This window comes from Emydura macquarii, unplaced genomic scaffold, assembly GCF_026122565.2.
Source record: "Emydura macquarii macquarii isolate MOO-44397 ecotype Brisbane River unplaced genomic scaffold, CSIRO-AGI_Emac_v2 contig_212, whole genome shotgun sequence".
NCBI classification, from domain to species: Eukaryota; Metazoa; Chordata; order Testudines; family Chelidae; genus Emydura; species Emydura macquarii.
The window spans coordinates 11,634,412-11,647,470 of record NW_027130349.1 but is presented as its reverse complement, the minus strand read 5'-3'; the positions used below and the strand labels follow the sequence as shown (position 1 = coordinate 11,647,470).

At 38.7% G+C, this 13,059-nt stretch overlaps 1 protein-coding gene across 4 annotated transcripts in view; it reads left to right on the top strand.

The window, feature by feature from the left end:
- Window positions 1-8,491, top strand: part of PPP4R1 (protein phosphatase 4 regulatory subunit 1) — a 73,544-nt gene extending 65,053 nt beyond the window's left edge. For all 4 annotated transcript variants that reach the window (XM_067547792.1, XM_067547785.1, XM_067547799.1 and 1 more), the window contains 6 exons: window positions 1,476-1,637; window positions 2,122-2,222; window positions 3,313-3,433; window positions 3,560-3,694; window positions 5,185-5,326; window positions 7,392-8,491. In XM_067547792.1, the coding sequence (XP_067403893.1) occupies window positions 1,476-1,637; window positions 2,122-2,222; window positions 3,313-3,433; window positions 3,560-3,694; window positions 5,185-5,326; window positions 7,392-7,555 (825 nt within the window). In that variant the 3' untranslated portion in view covers window positions 7,556-8,491. The remainder of the gene's footprint in view (window positions 1-1,475; window positions 1,638-2,121; window positions 2,223-3,312; window positions 3,434-3,559; window positions 3,695-5,184; window positions 5,327-7,391) is intronic.
- The last annotated feature ends 4,568 nt before the right edge of the window (window positions 8,492-13,059 follow it).

Sequence of the window (13,059 nt, the reverse complement as noted above, 5' to 3'; positions counted from 1 at the left end):
CAGTCTATAGTTCCCTGGATCCTCTTTCTTTCCTTTCTTGAAGATGGGCACTATACTTTTTCCAATCATCAGGGACCTCCCGCAATTGCCACGAGCTTTCAAAGATAATAGCCAATGGCTCTGAAATCACATCAGCCAAGTCCCTCAGCACCCTCAGATGCATTGCATCTGGTCCCATGGACTTGTGCATGTCCAATCTTTCTAAATAGTCCTGAACCTGTTCCTTCAGCACTGAGGGATGTTCACCTCCTCCCCATTCTGTGCTGCCTAGTGCAATAGTCTAGGAACTGACCTTGTCTGTGAAGACAGAGGCAAAAAAGGTGTTGAGTACCTCAGCTTTCTCCACATCCTCTGTCACTAGGTTGCCTCCCCAATTCTGTAAGGAGCCCACACTTTCCCTAATCTTCCTCTTGTTGGTAACATACCTGTAGAAACCCTTCTTGTTCCTCTTCACGTCCCTTGCTACCTGCAACTCCAATTGCACTTTGACCTTCCTGATTTCATTCCTGCATGCTCGAGTAGTATTTTTATAATCCTCCCTAATCATCTGACCAAGCTTCCACTTCTTGTAAGCTTCTTTTTTGTGTTTAAGCTCACCAAAGACTTCTTTGTTAAGCCAAGCTGGGCGCCTACCATATTTGCTATTCTTTCTGCATATCGGGATGGTTTGTTCCTGCGCCCTCAATATATTTTGTGTGTGTGTGTGTGTGTGTGTGTGTGTGAGAGAGAGAGAGAGAGAGAGAGAGAGAGAGATGTGGATGCAGCCCACATAAACAGATAGAGAGCTGCATATACAGCCCACAATAGTAAATAGATTGAGAACCACTGAATTAGAACAATATGTCATGTTCCCTCCCTCTCCATCCTACCCACTCCCAAAATAAGACCACACAGAAACTAAAAGGACCTCACACCTTTTAATTGGACCAGTGCTTGTGCCAAGATGTTTCTTGGGACGAAATATTTGATACTGTGTGACTGTGAGATGTTGGCTTTCCTGAGAGGGAAGTCTGTTATAACTCTCTGGGATTTACAGATTCCAATCAAAGTATGGCAGAATACCTTCTTTTTTCTTGTGCGTTGTGAATTACAGAAATTAGAGAGGAGCAAGACCCCAAAATTCAATATGCATAAGAAAAATTTGAAGCAAGAAGCAAACTGCAAAAGTGTTGATATCCAACATCATTTTTGTTTTGCTTTTGTTAATTAAGTACGCAATAATTTTGTTACTTGTTCAGTTCCCGGATATTCAGATGGAGCAAATGATTCTTGAATAATCCCATTCAGGTCTTGTTTTTTGCTTTTGAAAGAAAAGGAATTTGTTTTTATTGAAACAAATGAGTGAATTAAGTGGCTGTGCTGAGGGTTCCAATATTAATGTTGGACAATACAAGAAAACTAATCCTAACGTTAAAAGAAAACTATTGTTTGGGGATAATTTATTAATAAATGGAATTATTTGTATGTTTTTTCAGTGGAAAGTTCGAAGGACATTAGCATTCTCTATACATGAGCTTGCAGTTATCCTGGGAGACCAACTCACAGCTGGAGACTTGGTTCCAGTCTTCAATGGGTTTTTAAAGGACCTAGATGAAGTCAGGATAGGTGTCCTTAAACACTTGCATGATTTTCTAAAGGTACATTTTGTTTATTTGATGTCGAACCATAATATATTATGCCTGCCATCCACTTGTTTTCCCTGCATAGACCTGTGCCCATAGATTTCACCAATATAATTCCTTACAAGCGTCCAGCCAAATGCCTATATAATACCAGAGAAGGAGTTGCAAGAGCTTTGTGAAGCTAATACTTTTCCTTCTCTGAGCCAGTTGAACATGTAGCAGTAATTTACCACTTACTCTTTGTTTTTTAATAATAAAAGTATATGCAGCATAAAATTTTTGTGTTTAGTAATAACCCATTAACTATGCTGACTTCCATGCAAGTCTTAGCAGAATTTTACCCAAAATGTTTTACAAGTATTACACTGTTACATATTGAAGAGTGCGTTTTGAATCAAGGTAGGTGTTTTATGATAGACATCTTGTTCATATTCCATGCATTCACATTAAGTGCTTGCAATCTGCAGTGTTCTGATTAAATTTATATTTATTGTTCCAGCTTCTTCAGCTTGACAAAAGACGAGAATATCTTTATCAGTTCCAGGAATTCTTAGTGACTGATAACAGCAGGAACTGGCGTTTTCGATATGAGCTGGCAGAGTACGTTGTTCGTGAGGTTTTGGTTTGGGTATTTTTTTCTTCTGTATGGTTTTTAAAATTTCAATTTTTAAAATTTTCTGCTTTGTGGCTTTTAAAGTTTCAATCAATCAATCAATACACTAGAACTATTTTATAGAAGCACTTTGACACATCTTCGTATGCTCATCTACATGTGTTCACAACTATCTACAACACATACTACTCACGTCTGTGACATACTTGTAATACTTACTAATAATTTAACTCTTTATAAACTATTTTATAAAATTACCTTTAATGTAAAGTGAAAAAATTAATTGAGCACTTCCACTTAGATTGTCGAAACAATAACTATTGTAATATACTTTGGGTGGGGGGAAGGGAAGTGCCTTATATTTAATCTGATCAAAACTGCTCTACTCACTTTAATCAGAATAGCTGCTGATCTTGTTATCTGTACAACCAGCTGGATCACATTGCAGCTTGCATGTACATTGTAACACTATTATCAGTAAGGTTAAGATTCTGTCATGGGTATTTTTAGTAAAAGTCAGAGACAGGTTGCAGGCAATAAACAAAAATTCATGAAAACCGCGACCTATCCCTGACTTTTACTAAAAATACTCTGGGGCAGGGGGGAAAGCAGAGCTACTGGGGCTTGCAGCTGCTCCAGCAGGCTGGCCGATGATCAGCTGTATGGGCAGCTGCTCCAGTTCTGCCCCAGAGGAAGTCACGGAGGTCCTGGAAAAATCACAGAATCTGTGACAGAATCTTATCCTTAATGATCAGTTATAAGATTTAATGAGTGCAACTTTTTTTTACATTTTAATTTTTTTCTTGTCAGATTATTTTTGTACTCTTTTATTGATCTTATGCAGAATTTGAGTCATATTTACTGAATAAATGGCAAATTAAAGGGGTGGAATTATCCAATAGTATCAGAGTAAACAATAAAAATGGATAAGAATGGAAAATTTTCTTATCAGTGCATATGATTTGATTTCTGTTATGTTAAATGGCAGGCAATGTTTTGTACACTGTAATTTTCAAGGTTATGGATACCTTTTCATTGTTGATTTGTTCTACTGTTCTGCTTTGTTCTTTCTTTTAGGCAGCTAATCCTGCTTCTAGATCTATACAGTGCCAAAGATATCTATGACTATTTGCGACCTATTGCCCTCAATCTTTGTGCAGATAAGGTTTCCTCTGTTCGATGGATTTCCTACAAGCTGGTATGAGCTAAGAAATATATTTTAATGTAAAATAATCTAAATTAATCCGGTATTTCAAGCCTCTAAGTCATTGTGGGAAGCTGTTCTATTTGTATTTATGAATTGGTAACTTAAAATTTCTTATAGGTTAGTGAAATGGTGAAGAAGCAGTATATGGCTTCAACACCAACCTTTGTGGTAGACCTCATGAATGAACTTGTTGAAAAATTCTGTAGATGCCCAAAGTGGTCCGGTCGGCAAACATTTGTCTTTATCTGCCAGGTAGGAGTTTTTATATATGTATCTGTTTGGGGGAGGGTGGGCAGCTATCTTCTTTAGGGATTCAGCTGCGTTTTCCTGAATAGTTCATAGAAATTATTGCCAGAGAATCTTTCCTCTAGACGGGGATGGGGGCGTAAAATTCCTGGCTATCTTGGCTCAGCACTGCTCCATTGGTGAGGCAGGAGGAGATGCTGTTGAAACAGGGCTCTTTCTTCCCGACCCAGAAGAGTTTGATATATTAATTAGTTCTACAGTCACTCTTGCAGTCTAACTTCCCATGTTGCACACTGCTGAAGTTCAGTGTGCAAACTTCATCTGTTCAGAGAGTCAAAGTACAGTGTGGAGTGTAAAACAATAAAAAAACTGACAGGAAAAAACCTAGTTCGAATGAAACGTGGAGTACCTGAGTTTGGGTGCTACTTGTTCCATGGAACGGTATGAAGTGAGCACCCTCTAGTGGTGAGTGATACGGTGCTGGCAGCCGCTCACCATTTACTGAGTGATCCATTCAGCCCATTACCCATATGCCTAAGTAGCATAGGTTGGTCAGAATCTAGCAGAAATACCATCAAGGAAAACAAGCTGGCTCAGAGCTATGGAGGAGGAGTAGACTTCAGGTGCAGCTGGGATGGTCAGTGATGGCAAAGGAGCGGTCTGGGCAAGTGCCCTGCCATGTGGGAAAGGGTTCCTAGAGAGTGGGTCAGAAGGGGTATCCCCTCTCTGAGGTTTGAGCTTGTTTAAAGAAACTTCTGAAAATTGGGGTCTGAGGGTTGTTAGTAGTGTGCCCCTTTTCCACGGCTCTTCACATACACATACTCTCTCATGTGTTAGGATTTCTGTGAGGCAGGGCCCTCTCTGGCTGCCCAGTAAGTTTTGCCAGGAGAGAGTACCACCTGGTTCTTATTTCTCTACTGTTTTGTGCTTTACTCAACTAAACATTATACTATGTTGTTTGGTAGCGGGAGGAGAAGGGTTACATGTTTGGATAGGTCTGTGTGTTATGACAACTCTCTGAAATATGGATTATGGTGCTTGAAATGGACAGTACCTACAAGGAAAACTGTACCATAACACAGCCCTGTTCTTATCACTGCATCTAATTATAGCAAAGTCTAAATCAGTAAGAATTTCTAAATTACTTGTAAAATTTAAGGCAAACTTCTGCTACAAAATGCTCCTATTATTGTGAGCAGACATGAAAAAGTTATCATATGTACTGTAAAATAACTCACTGATATCTAATGCTTGGTTTTCAAGACTGAATTTTCTCAGACTTGTATTCTGCTTTATAAGGCCTCACCTCCTGCTGGGAAGTATTTATAAAGCATTTTGAGATCTATAGATGGAACTTGCTATATGAATGCTAAATATCCTTAAATTGATGATTTTTAGTTGGTAGGATCCATGAACTGTCATTGTGGTCTGTATTTGTTTTTAGTTCCCTCTTTATGTTGAGAAATCTAATGCAGTTGCTTCATTCTCTTTGACAGACTGTCATTGAAGATGATTGCCTCCCCATGGACCAGTTTGCTGTGCACCTACTGCCTCATTTACTACACTTGGCATCTGATAGGGTTCCAAATGTTAGAGTACTACTTGCAAAAACTTTAAGGCAAACCCTTTTAGAGAAAGGTGGGTGATACTGAAGTTCAGACTGTCTTATTTCATAGAGTATGAATGTCAAAGGTAATTATTGAATGTTTAACGTGTTTCCTTTTGGAGTAAGTTTGCTACAGCCAAGTGGAGAAAATAGCACCAATGTGAGAAGCCACTTATGTCACATACTCTCCTGAGCCTTTAGAGGTGTCACGTCTTAGCCTGGACTGACTCTTGAGGCCCTGATAGTACCTGCAAACCTGTACCTCCATCATAACTTCTAGAGCTATTCTTTGATGTTGGAGAAATCGATGGATTATTTTCCCCACACTTAGCCTATTTTCCTTGATCAGTTTTCTCTAAATGGGCTAGTTTTGGGGCCAGAGCCATTAAAGACATTGCTCAGCCTGCATAGTGGTGTTCACTGATGTGATGTAGAACAAATGTGTTGTGTTTGAGTGTATGTATGTAATAAAGGCTGGGGATTAGGAAAGCAGCCTTTACTGCTAACCCTACATCTCTTGCCTCTCTGGAGAGGAGAGGTGGCTAGTGCTGTTCTGTTTTCCCTCTAGGAGTGAGTGGAGAGCCTTTCCAACATTTCAACAAGAGAACCACTACTGTCAAACTGCAGACTTCCGTTAGGAAAACATCCCCAGCGCACAGCAGTGTTCAGAAAAGCTAGCAATATTAGGATGTTAAAAAAGTGGGATAGAAAATAATACTGGAAATATTATGCCATTATATAAATCAGTGGTATTCCCGCACCTGGAATATTGTGGTCAGCTCTGATCACCCTCATTTTAAAAAGATATAACAAAAATAGGAACCCTTAGGTGGATAGAGAAAATTATTAGAAGCGTGTAAACATTTTAGTATGAGGCGAGATTGAAAATACTCGGACAGCTTAGTTTAGAGGAGGCAAATAGGAGGGGACATGATAATTGTATAAAATAATGAACAATGCTGAGGAGACTGTTAAAGCATTCATATTTACCTTTTCTCAAGAAGAAGGAGACAGCCAACTAAACTGAACGGCAATACATTTAAAAATGATAAAAGAAATTGAGTTTTTTATGTAATACATCATAAAGCTGTGGAACTCATGAATTCTTGTGGCAGAGAGCCTCACGGTAGTCAAAAAATACATTTATGGGGATAATATTCATAGCTGCTTTATCATTTATTTGTATTGTGGTAGAGGACCCAGCCCTATTGTGTAGGCACCGTACAGATGTATAACAGAGACAGTCCCTGTCTCATAGCTCTTAGAATCTAAGTATAAAATGTGAGACAATGGGTGGATTATTAAATTTAGATTTAAAAAATAAAATTAAAAGGTATATTAACTGGTGTTCTTCTGGGAATAAATCAGCCACCAGCTGCTGTAGAAAGGGAGGATTTTTTTATACAATTGTATCAAATAGCTTTTAAAAAACTGTCAAATATTGGGGTTTCTTGCATCATACTCTTTATTCATATTACCATTTTTATTGTGTGGTAGTATCTATCAGTGGAGTGGAATAGCATGCCAATTTATTTGTATCGCCTTCTATTGGAAATATAAACACTGATTTTGGGACAGTTTTTTCCTTTGCACATGTCTGCCAATATCACTTATTGTATTGAAGGAATTTAGGGCTCTTGTACTCCTCCTACACCACAACGACAACTATATTATACTTAAGTCCTCCAATATATGTATTTATCAGCCCAACTATTTTAAATTAGTTTGTGGATACATTTAAATGAACATATTATTTGCCTGCTTGCAAGGATTAGGTGTGACTATATTTAATGTAAATGTTGCCCTAATATTTCATGTCATTGAATTGAAGCAGTGTCTGCCTACAGCATAAGGATTTAACTAAAAAAAATCCAAACCACTGTCCACTACTTTGATTTATTAATACAGAATTTCAATCTTACTAATACCCTTTCCATATCAAAACAGAAGTCTCTGTTTGCCCTGGATTGTATAATAGTAGGCGCTCCATGCTTTTGAATACAATGCTATAGCATAGAATGCTGGGGTTCGCACCAAAGTATAATATTGTTACTTTTATTTTTCTTATGTATCTCTTGCATTCTCCATTATTTACAGAGTATTTTCTGAATTCTGCCAACTCTCATCAAGAAGCTGTGGAACAGACAATTATGGCCCTTCAAATGGATGATGACAGTGATGTCAAATATTTTGCAAGCATACACCCTGCCAGTACCAAAATTGCAGATGATGCCATGAGCACTGCTTCATCAACTTATTAAAAGAAGTCCCTGAATGTTACTATAATTTTAATAAAAAACAAACAAACCCACAAACTATCCTCAAATGCTCCTAAAATGGATGATCTAGGACAACCTCTTCTGACGGAGGAGAGATCTCTTGCCAGACTTAACTAGGGGTGGATGTTATCTAAACCTGATACCAGGGATTTTAAGAGTCAAGAAAAAGTAAACATTACCTATCTCATCTTGACTTTAAAAAAACATTGCTCAGAGGATTATATTTGCCACTGAAGCCTTAAATCTTCTGTCTTCCTGAACAAATGAAACTTGAATTGGCAGAGCATTTTCATTGTAGAAGGGATGTGATTTCCAGAGACCTGCATTGTTTCTCCTGCGGAGTTAGCAAGTTTTTTCCTTAGTAACTGATGGTATAGATCTGTCTCTCTGGCTATAAGAATTTCAACTATGATATAAGACCTCCAGTATTAGTTATAAGTTTTTATCCTTGCAAATAACTTGATTGTGTGCAGCTGGGCACATCCTTAAGTGTGAATAGTTTTGATGTGTGTAAATGGGGAACAGTAGAGATTTGGATTTTTCTTAAGGGCTCAGTGGTAACACTAAACTAGAATCTGATTTTAATCTTTAAATGCAGCATATTGCTGTACCCATTAGCAGAAAACTTTGCTGAGTACCTGTGTCCTAATTATTTTCATGCTGGTCATGACCTGAAGGAAATTTATTAGCACATGTACTTTAAGTCAGGTATTTTTAACTTGATCATGATCGGCTCCGAGGTGCAACTTTTTCTTCATATACTGTACATATCTGCAACCTCTCTTGGGAGTGCTGCAGTCTTTAATCATGTTGTTTAAAAATGTTGTGATACAAGTTGTTCTATACTTGTCCAAATAAAATTTATTAATAAGATTGAATACGTTGTGACCTTTTAAAGACATTAAAAGAACATATTTGAAATGATTGCAAGTGTCCTTCCTTTTCCAATTCTTATACCCCGAGGGTCCGCAGACCACAGGTTGAAAACCATTGTTCTATCGTAACGACAACATTTTGCGGACCCCTTTCTGTGGACCACAGGTTAAAAACCACTGGGTTAGGATACAGGATTAACATCACATTGAGATGAATAGGTACAGTTTGCAATATGAAGCCGTTGTTTCAGGCTGTCTGCAGACTCTGGCAGAAATAATTTTATTAGGTAATTTTCAAATTGTGACTAGAATGTTATCTTCACTAAGCAGACTTGGAGACTTTAAATGAAATCTTAAATTTTGGAGTACAAGACAGTAGCCTCCCCCATTTAAAAAAACAAACACAGAAAAACACAAACAAACTTCATCGAGCTGATGTGAGCAAGCTTAATTCCACTTCTTGTCTTCCTTCTTTTCCTCCCCCGAAAGCATCTTGAAAGATATGGGGAACAGTACAGTATTGCCATTCATTCCTACCCATGGTTTGTTCATTAAGCCCATTCTGGTTATATTTATGTGAATGATGTTCTGCCATCTAGTTGATGGTTGGCCTCTAGGTCTGACTGACCTTGGTTACATTTGCATTATTTTCTTTGGCGTCCTGTCATCTGTTTGTTTTTTTAGTACCCCACCACCATACTCGTTTTGACTGCAGTCAGTTCCGCACCCTCCTCTTTTCAACATCATTTGTCTTAAAATCATTCCACTTTATACCTGCCATCTTCCAAATAGCTCATCCCTACTGCCTCCAGCCATCTGATGTTTCATTTAATGCAACTGCTTCCAGACCATAAAGTCATGCTTCTAGTACACTTGTTTGGTAAATTTTTACTTTGGTACCAAACAAAGTTTTTCAGTCCATAATTTTATTAACTTCTTTGCAGCACATGTAGTTAAAGCACGTTTGCTTTTAACCTCATCTGTGATATAACTATTGGCACTGCTCAAACTTCCTAGGTACCTATAAGATTTTACTTATTCTGTGTCTTCACCACTGTTGCATTTCAGCACTTTATCTGTAGACCCTTTTCCAAGATACAACCACTTTGTTGTATTGGTATTTATTGTAAATCCAAGTAGATTACACCAATGTTTCTAAGGTATTGAAGAGTATCATCATTCAAACATGTCTGTGAGTTGTACAATGTCATCTGCATAAACTAAAGGGCTTAACTCTAACCCAGCATCATACCCTCCAACTTGTCTACTATTAACAGAATCATAGAAGTATAGAACTGGAAGGGAACTCAATGGGTCATCTAGTCCAGTCCACTGCACTCAAGACAGGGCTATGTAATAACTAGACCATTCCCTACAGGTGTTTGTCTACCCTGTTCTTAAAAAACTCCTATGACGGAGATTCCACAGCCTCCCTAGGCAATTTGTTCCAGTGCTTAACTATCCTGACAGGAAGATTTTCCTAATGTCCAACGTAAACATCCCATGCTGTAAATTGAGCCCATTGCTTCTTGTCGTGTCCTCCGAGGTTATACAGAACAATTTTTCACCCTTCTTGTAATAACCTTATATGTACTTGAAAATTTTTATCAGATGCCCCCTCAGTCTTCTCTTCTCCAGACTAAACAAACCCAATTTTTTCAATCTTCCCTCATAGGTCACGTTTTCTATATCTTTAATAACTTTTTTTGCTCTCTTCTGGACTTTCTCCAATTTGTCCACATCTTTCCTGAAATGTGGAACCCAAAACTGGACAGAGTACTCCAGCTGGGGCCTTATCAGCATGGAGTAGAATGGAAGAATTGTCTCGTGTCTTGCTTAAAACGCCTGCTAATCCATCCCAGAATTATGTTTGCTTTTTTTGCAACAGTATTACACTGTTGACTCATATTTAGTGTGTGATCCACTATAGCCCCCAGATCTCTTTCGGCAGTACTCCTTCCTAGTTAGTCATTTCCCATTTTGTATATGTGTAATTGATTGTTCCTTCCTAAGTGGAGTACTTTGCAGTTGTCCTTATTGAATTTCATTCTATTTAGTTCAGATCATATCTCCAGTTTGTCCAGATCATTTTGAATTTCATCCTATACTCCAAAGTACTTGCAACCCCTCCCAGCTTGATATCATCCACAAACTTTATAAGTGTACCCTTTATGCCATTAGCTAAATTAATGGCCAATTTCAGAATATGTTCAAAAGCACTGATAATTCCTTGTTTTGCTACCAATAATCAGATTGTCCATCTCACAGTGAGTTCTTAGCTTTTCTTCATTATTGTTTGCTGTCCTGTTGCTGTGTGGTCAAACACTGTTCGTTTACTTACTGTGTCTGCCACCAACATCTGCATTCATCTCTCTCAATAACAAGCTCATATGAGCAGGAATCTTGTCTACAGCCTATCTAGCTGTTGGTAAAATCCATCCTCTGCCTCTTCTGCTGCGTCTGTTGATGTATAACAGCAGACCACAGTTATGCATCGTTTACTGTAGGCAGTAGTAAACCTTGCTATGACAATTGGCTCAGACACTGATTTTCAGCTGTTCACTGAAGTAACTGTTTTCTTGTCTGCTGTTTTAGCAACCTCATCCTTACGCTTTGCTTGTCCACTTGAATGTCCAGAATAACAGAAAATATAACTTCCAGTTGTGACCTCTCCTGCACCCAGCCAATCCGTTTCCTATATGGAGATGTGGCACATAGCTCCTTTGCCTAATTTTAATATGGCATGTTTCTCAAGCACGCATCTCAAATCAGCACCTCAATCCCTTTGCGCCTGAGCTATTGGCATGGCTGATTAAAGGAAACTTTTAAAGAAATGAGGCTTCAGAGAAAGACTTCACCACTACCTCAAAAGTGAGGAAACAGAATCAGTGCTATTTTCTCCAGATGGTGCAATGTCTATGAACTCTGCCAAAGAAAGTATCAATTCTCGCTATACATAACTTCCCACAAGAAAGACTTTTCAAAAGACTTGTGGCCAAGTTCATGCCTCTTCCTGTAAAGATCTCTAGGGGAGAATCCAGGTTAACCCCTAGACTATTACTTGCTGGTTTCCAGGCTCTTAAAAGCAGAGTCATGCCTTCACACTCCTCAGTTTCCACTTCCTTGGTGGAACCTCAGATTGGTCCCAGTACCAACTGTTTACTGACTTCTCCTCAATCCCGTCTGTCTCCTGTTCTGTAAAGCTGTCTTGTTCAAGGTAGGTACATCTCTTAGGCAGGTGGTGGCACTGTCTACCATACCCTCTACCCCTCCACCTGCTGACTTGCAAAGTGAGTTCCCAACATTATTCTTGTTTCTTCAAAATCCCAAAGTAATTCCATATATCAGGAAATTGCCCTGTCAAACTTTTGTCACAATCTTAAAGCCAATACAAAGTTGTGCTTTTCCCTAGATGTGCATAGGGCCCTTAGTTTGTACGTGGTTATGACTTCTGCTTTTAAGAAGGTGTAGTGGAGGTCTGGAGACTCAAGCAGAGAATTTAAGTCTTGATCAGGTGTATTAGATCCTGCCTTCATGAGACCTATAGAATAGCAGATTATTCTCATCTGATTGAACTCAATGGTTGCACTATTTTGGCAATCATCTTCTCTTGGCTTGAGAGAAGAGTGGCTTTTGTGAACAAGCTATGTAAAGCTGTCACTTGGTGGTCTGTCCATGGCAGGGCTGATGTTCTGTTAGCTGAATCTGATTTACTCTGAGTAATTCCTGCCTCCTTAGTGACTCATGCGAAGAGACTGGCATATTCATGCGTCTATTTGTATTGCAATTTGCTTCCATTTTCTCTGTGTCCTTCTCTAGAGATTTCTATGGATCAGTCTGGGCTGGCAACAAAGGGAACAGAAGTGGGAACGTCTTACCTTGTAATTACTTTCTGTGGCCCAATTACATTAGTACCAATACCCAGTCTCAACTCAGTTTTGTTCCAATTAGCAAGATTTACACTGTTGTCTATGCTTAAGGACCTGAAAGTTTTATTATTCACAAATTATCTGACTTACTTTCATTCCTAGAACCTCTCTGACTAGCTAGTACATGAGAACAGCCATACTGGGGTCAGCCCAATGGTCCATTTAGCCCAGTATCCCGTCTTCTGATAGTGGCCAATGCCAGATGCTTCAAAGGGAATGAACAGAACAGAGCAATTTCAAGTGCTCCATCTCCTTTCATCTAGTCCCAGCTTCTGCCACTTGGAGGTTTAGGGACACCTGGAACATGGGGTTGCATCCCTGACCATCTTGGCTAATAGCATTGATGGACCTATCCTCCATAAGTCTATCTAATTCTTTTTTTAAAAGAAGTTACAGTTTCAGACTTCACAAGATCCCATGGCAAAGAATTTCACGGATAGGCTCTAAATAAACAAAAGGAAGTAAGTCAATGAGTCAAAGCATGAAGGGGCATACAGATGTTTAGCATATCTGACATGTAAATACTTTGCAATGCCAGCTACAATAGCATGCGAACATCTGATCTCACTTTCAGGTGACATTGTAAATAAGAAGCAGGCAGCATTATCTCCTGTAAATGTAAACAAACTAGTTTGTTTTAGTGATTTGGCTGAACAAGAAGTAGAACTGTGCTCAAATTTTA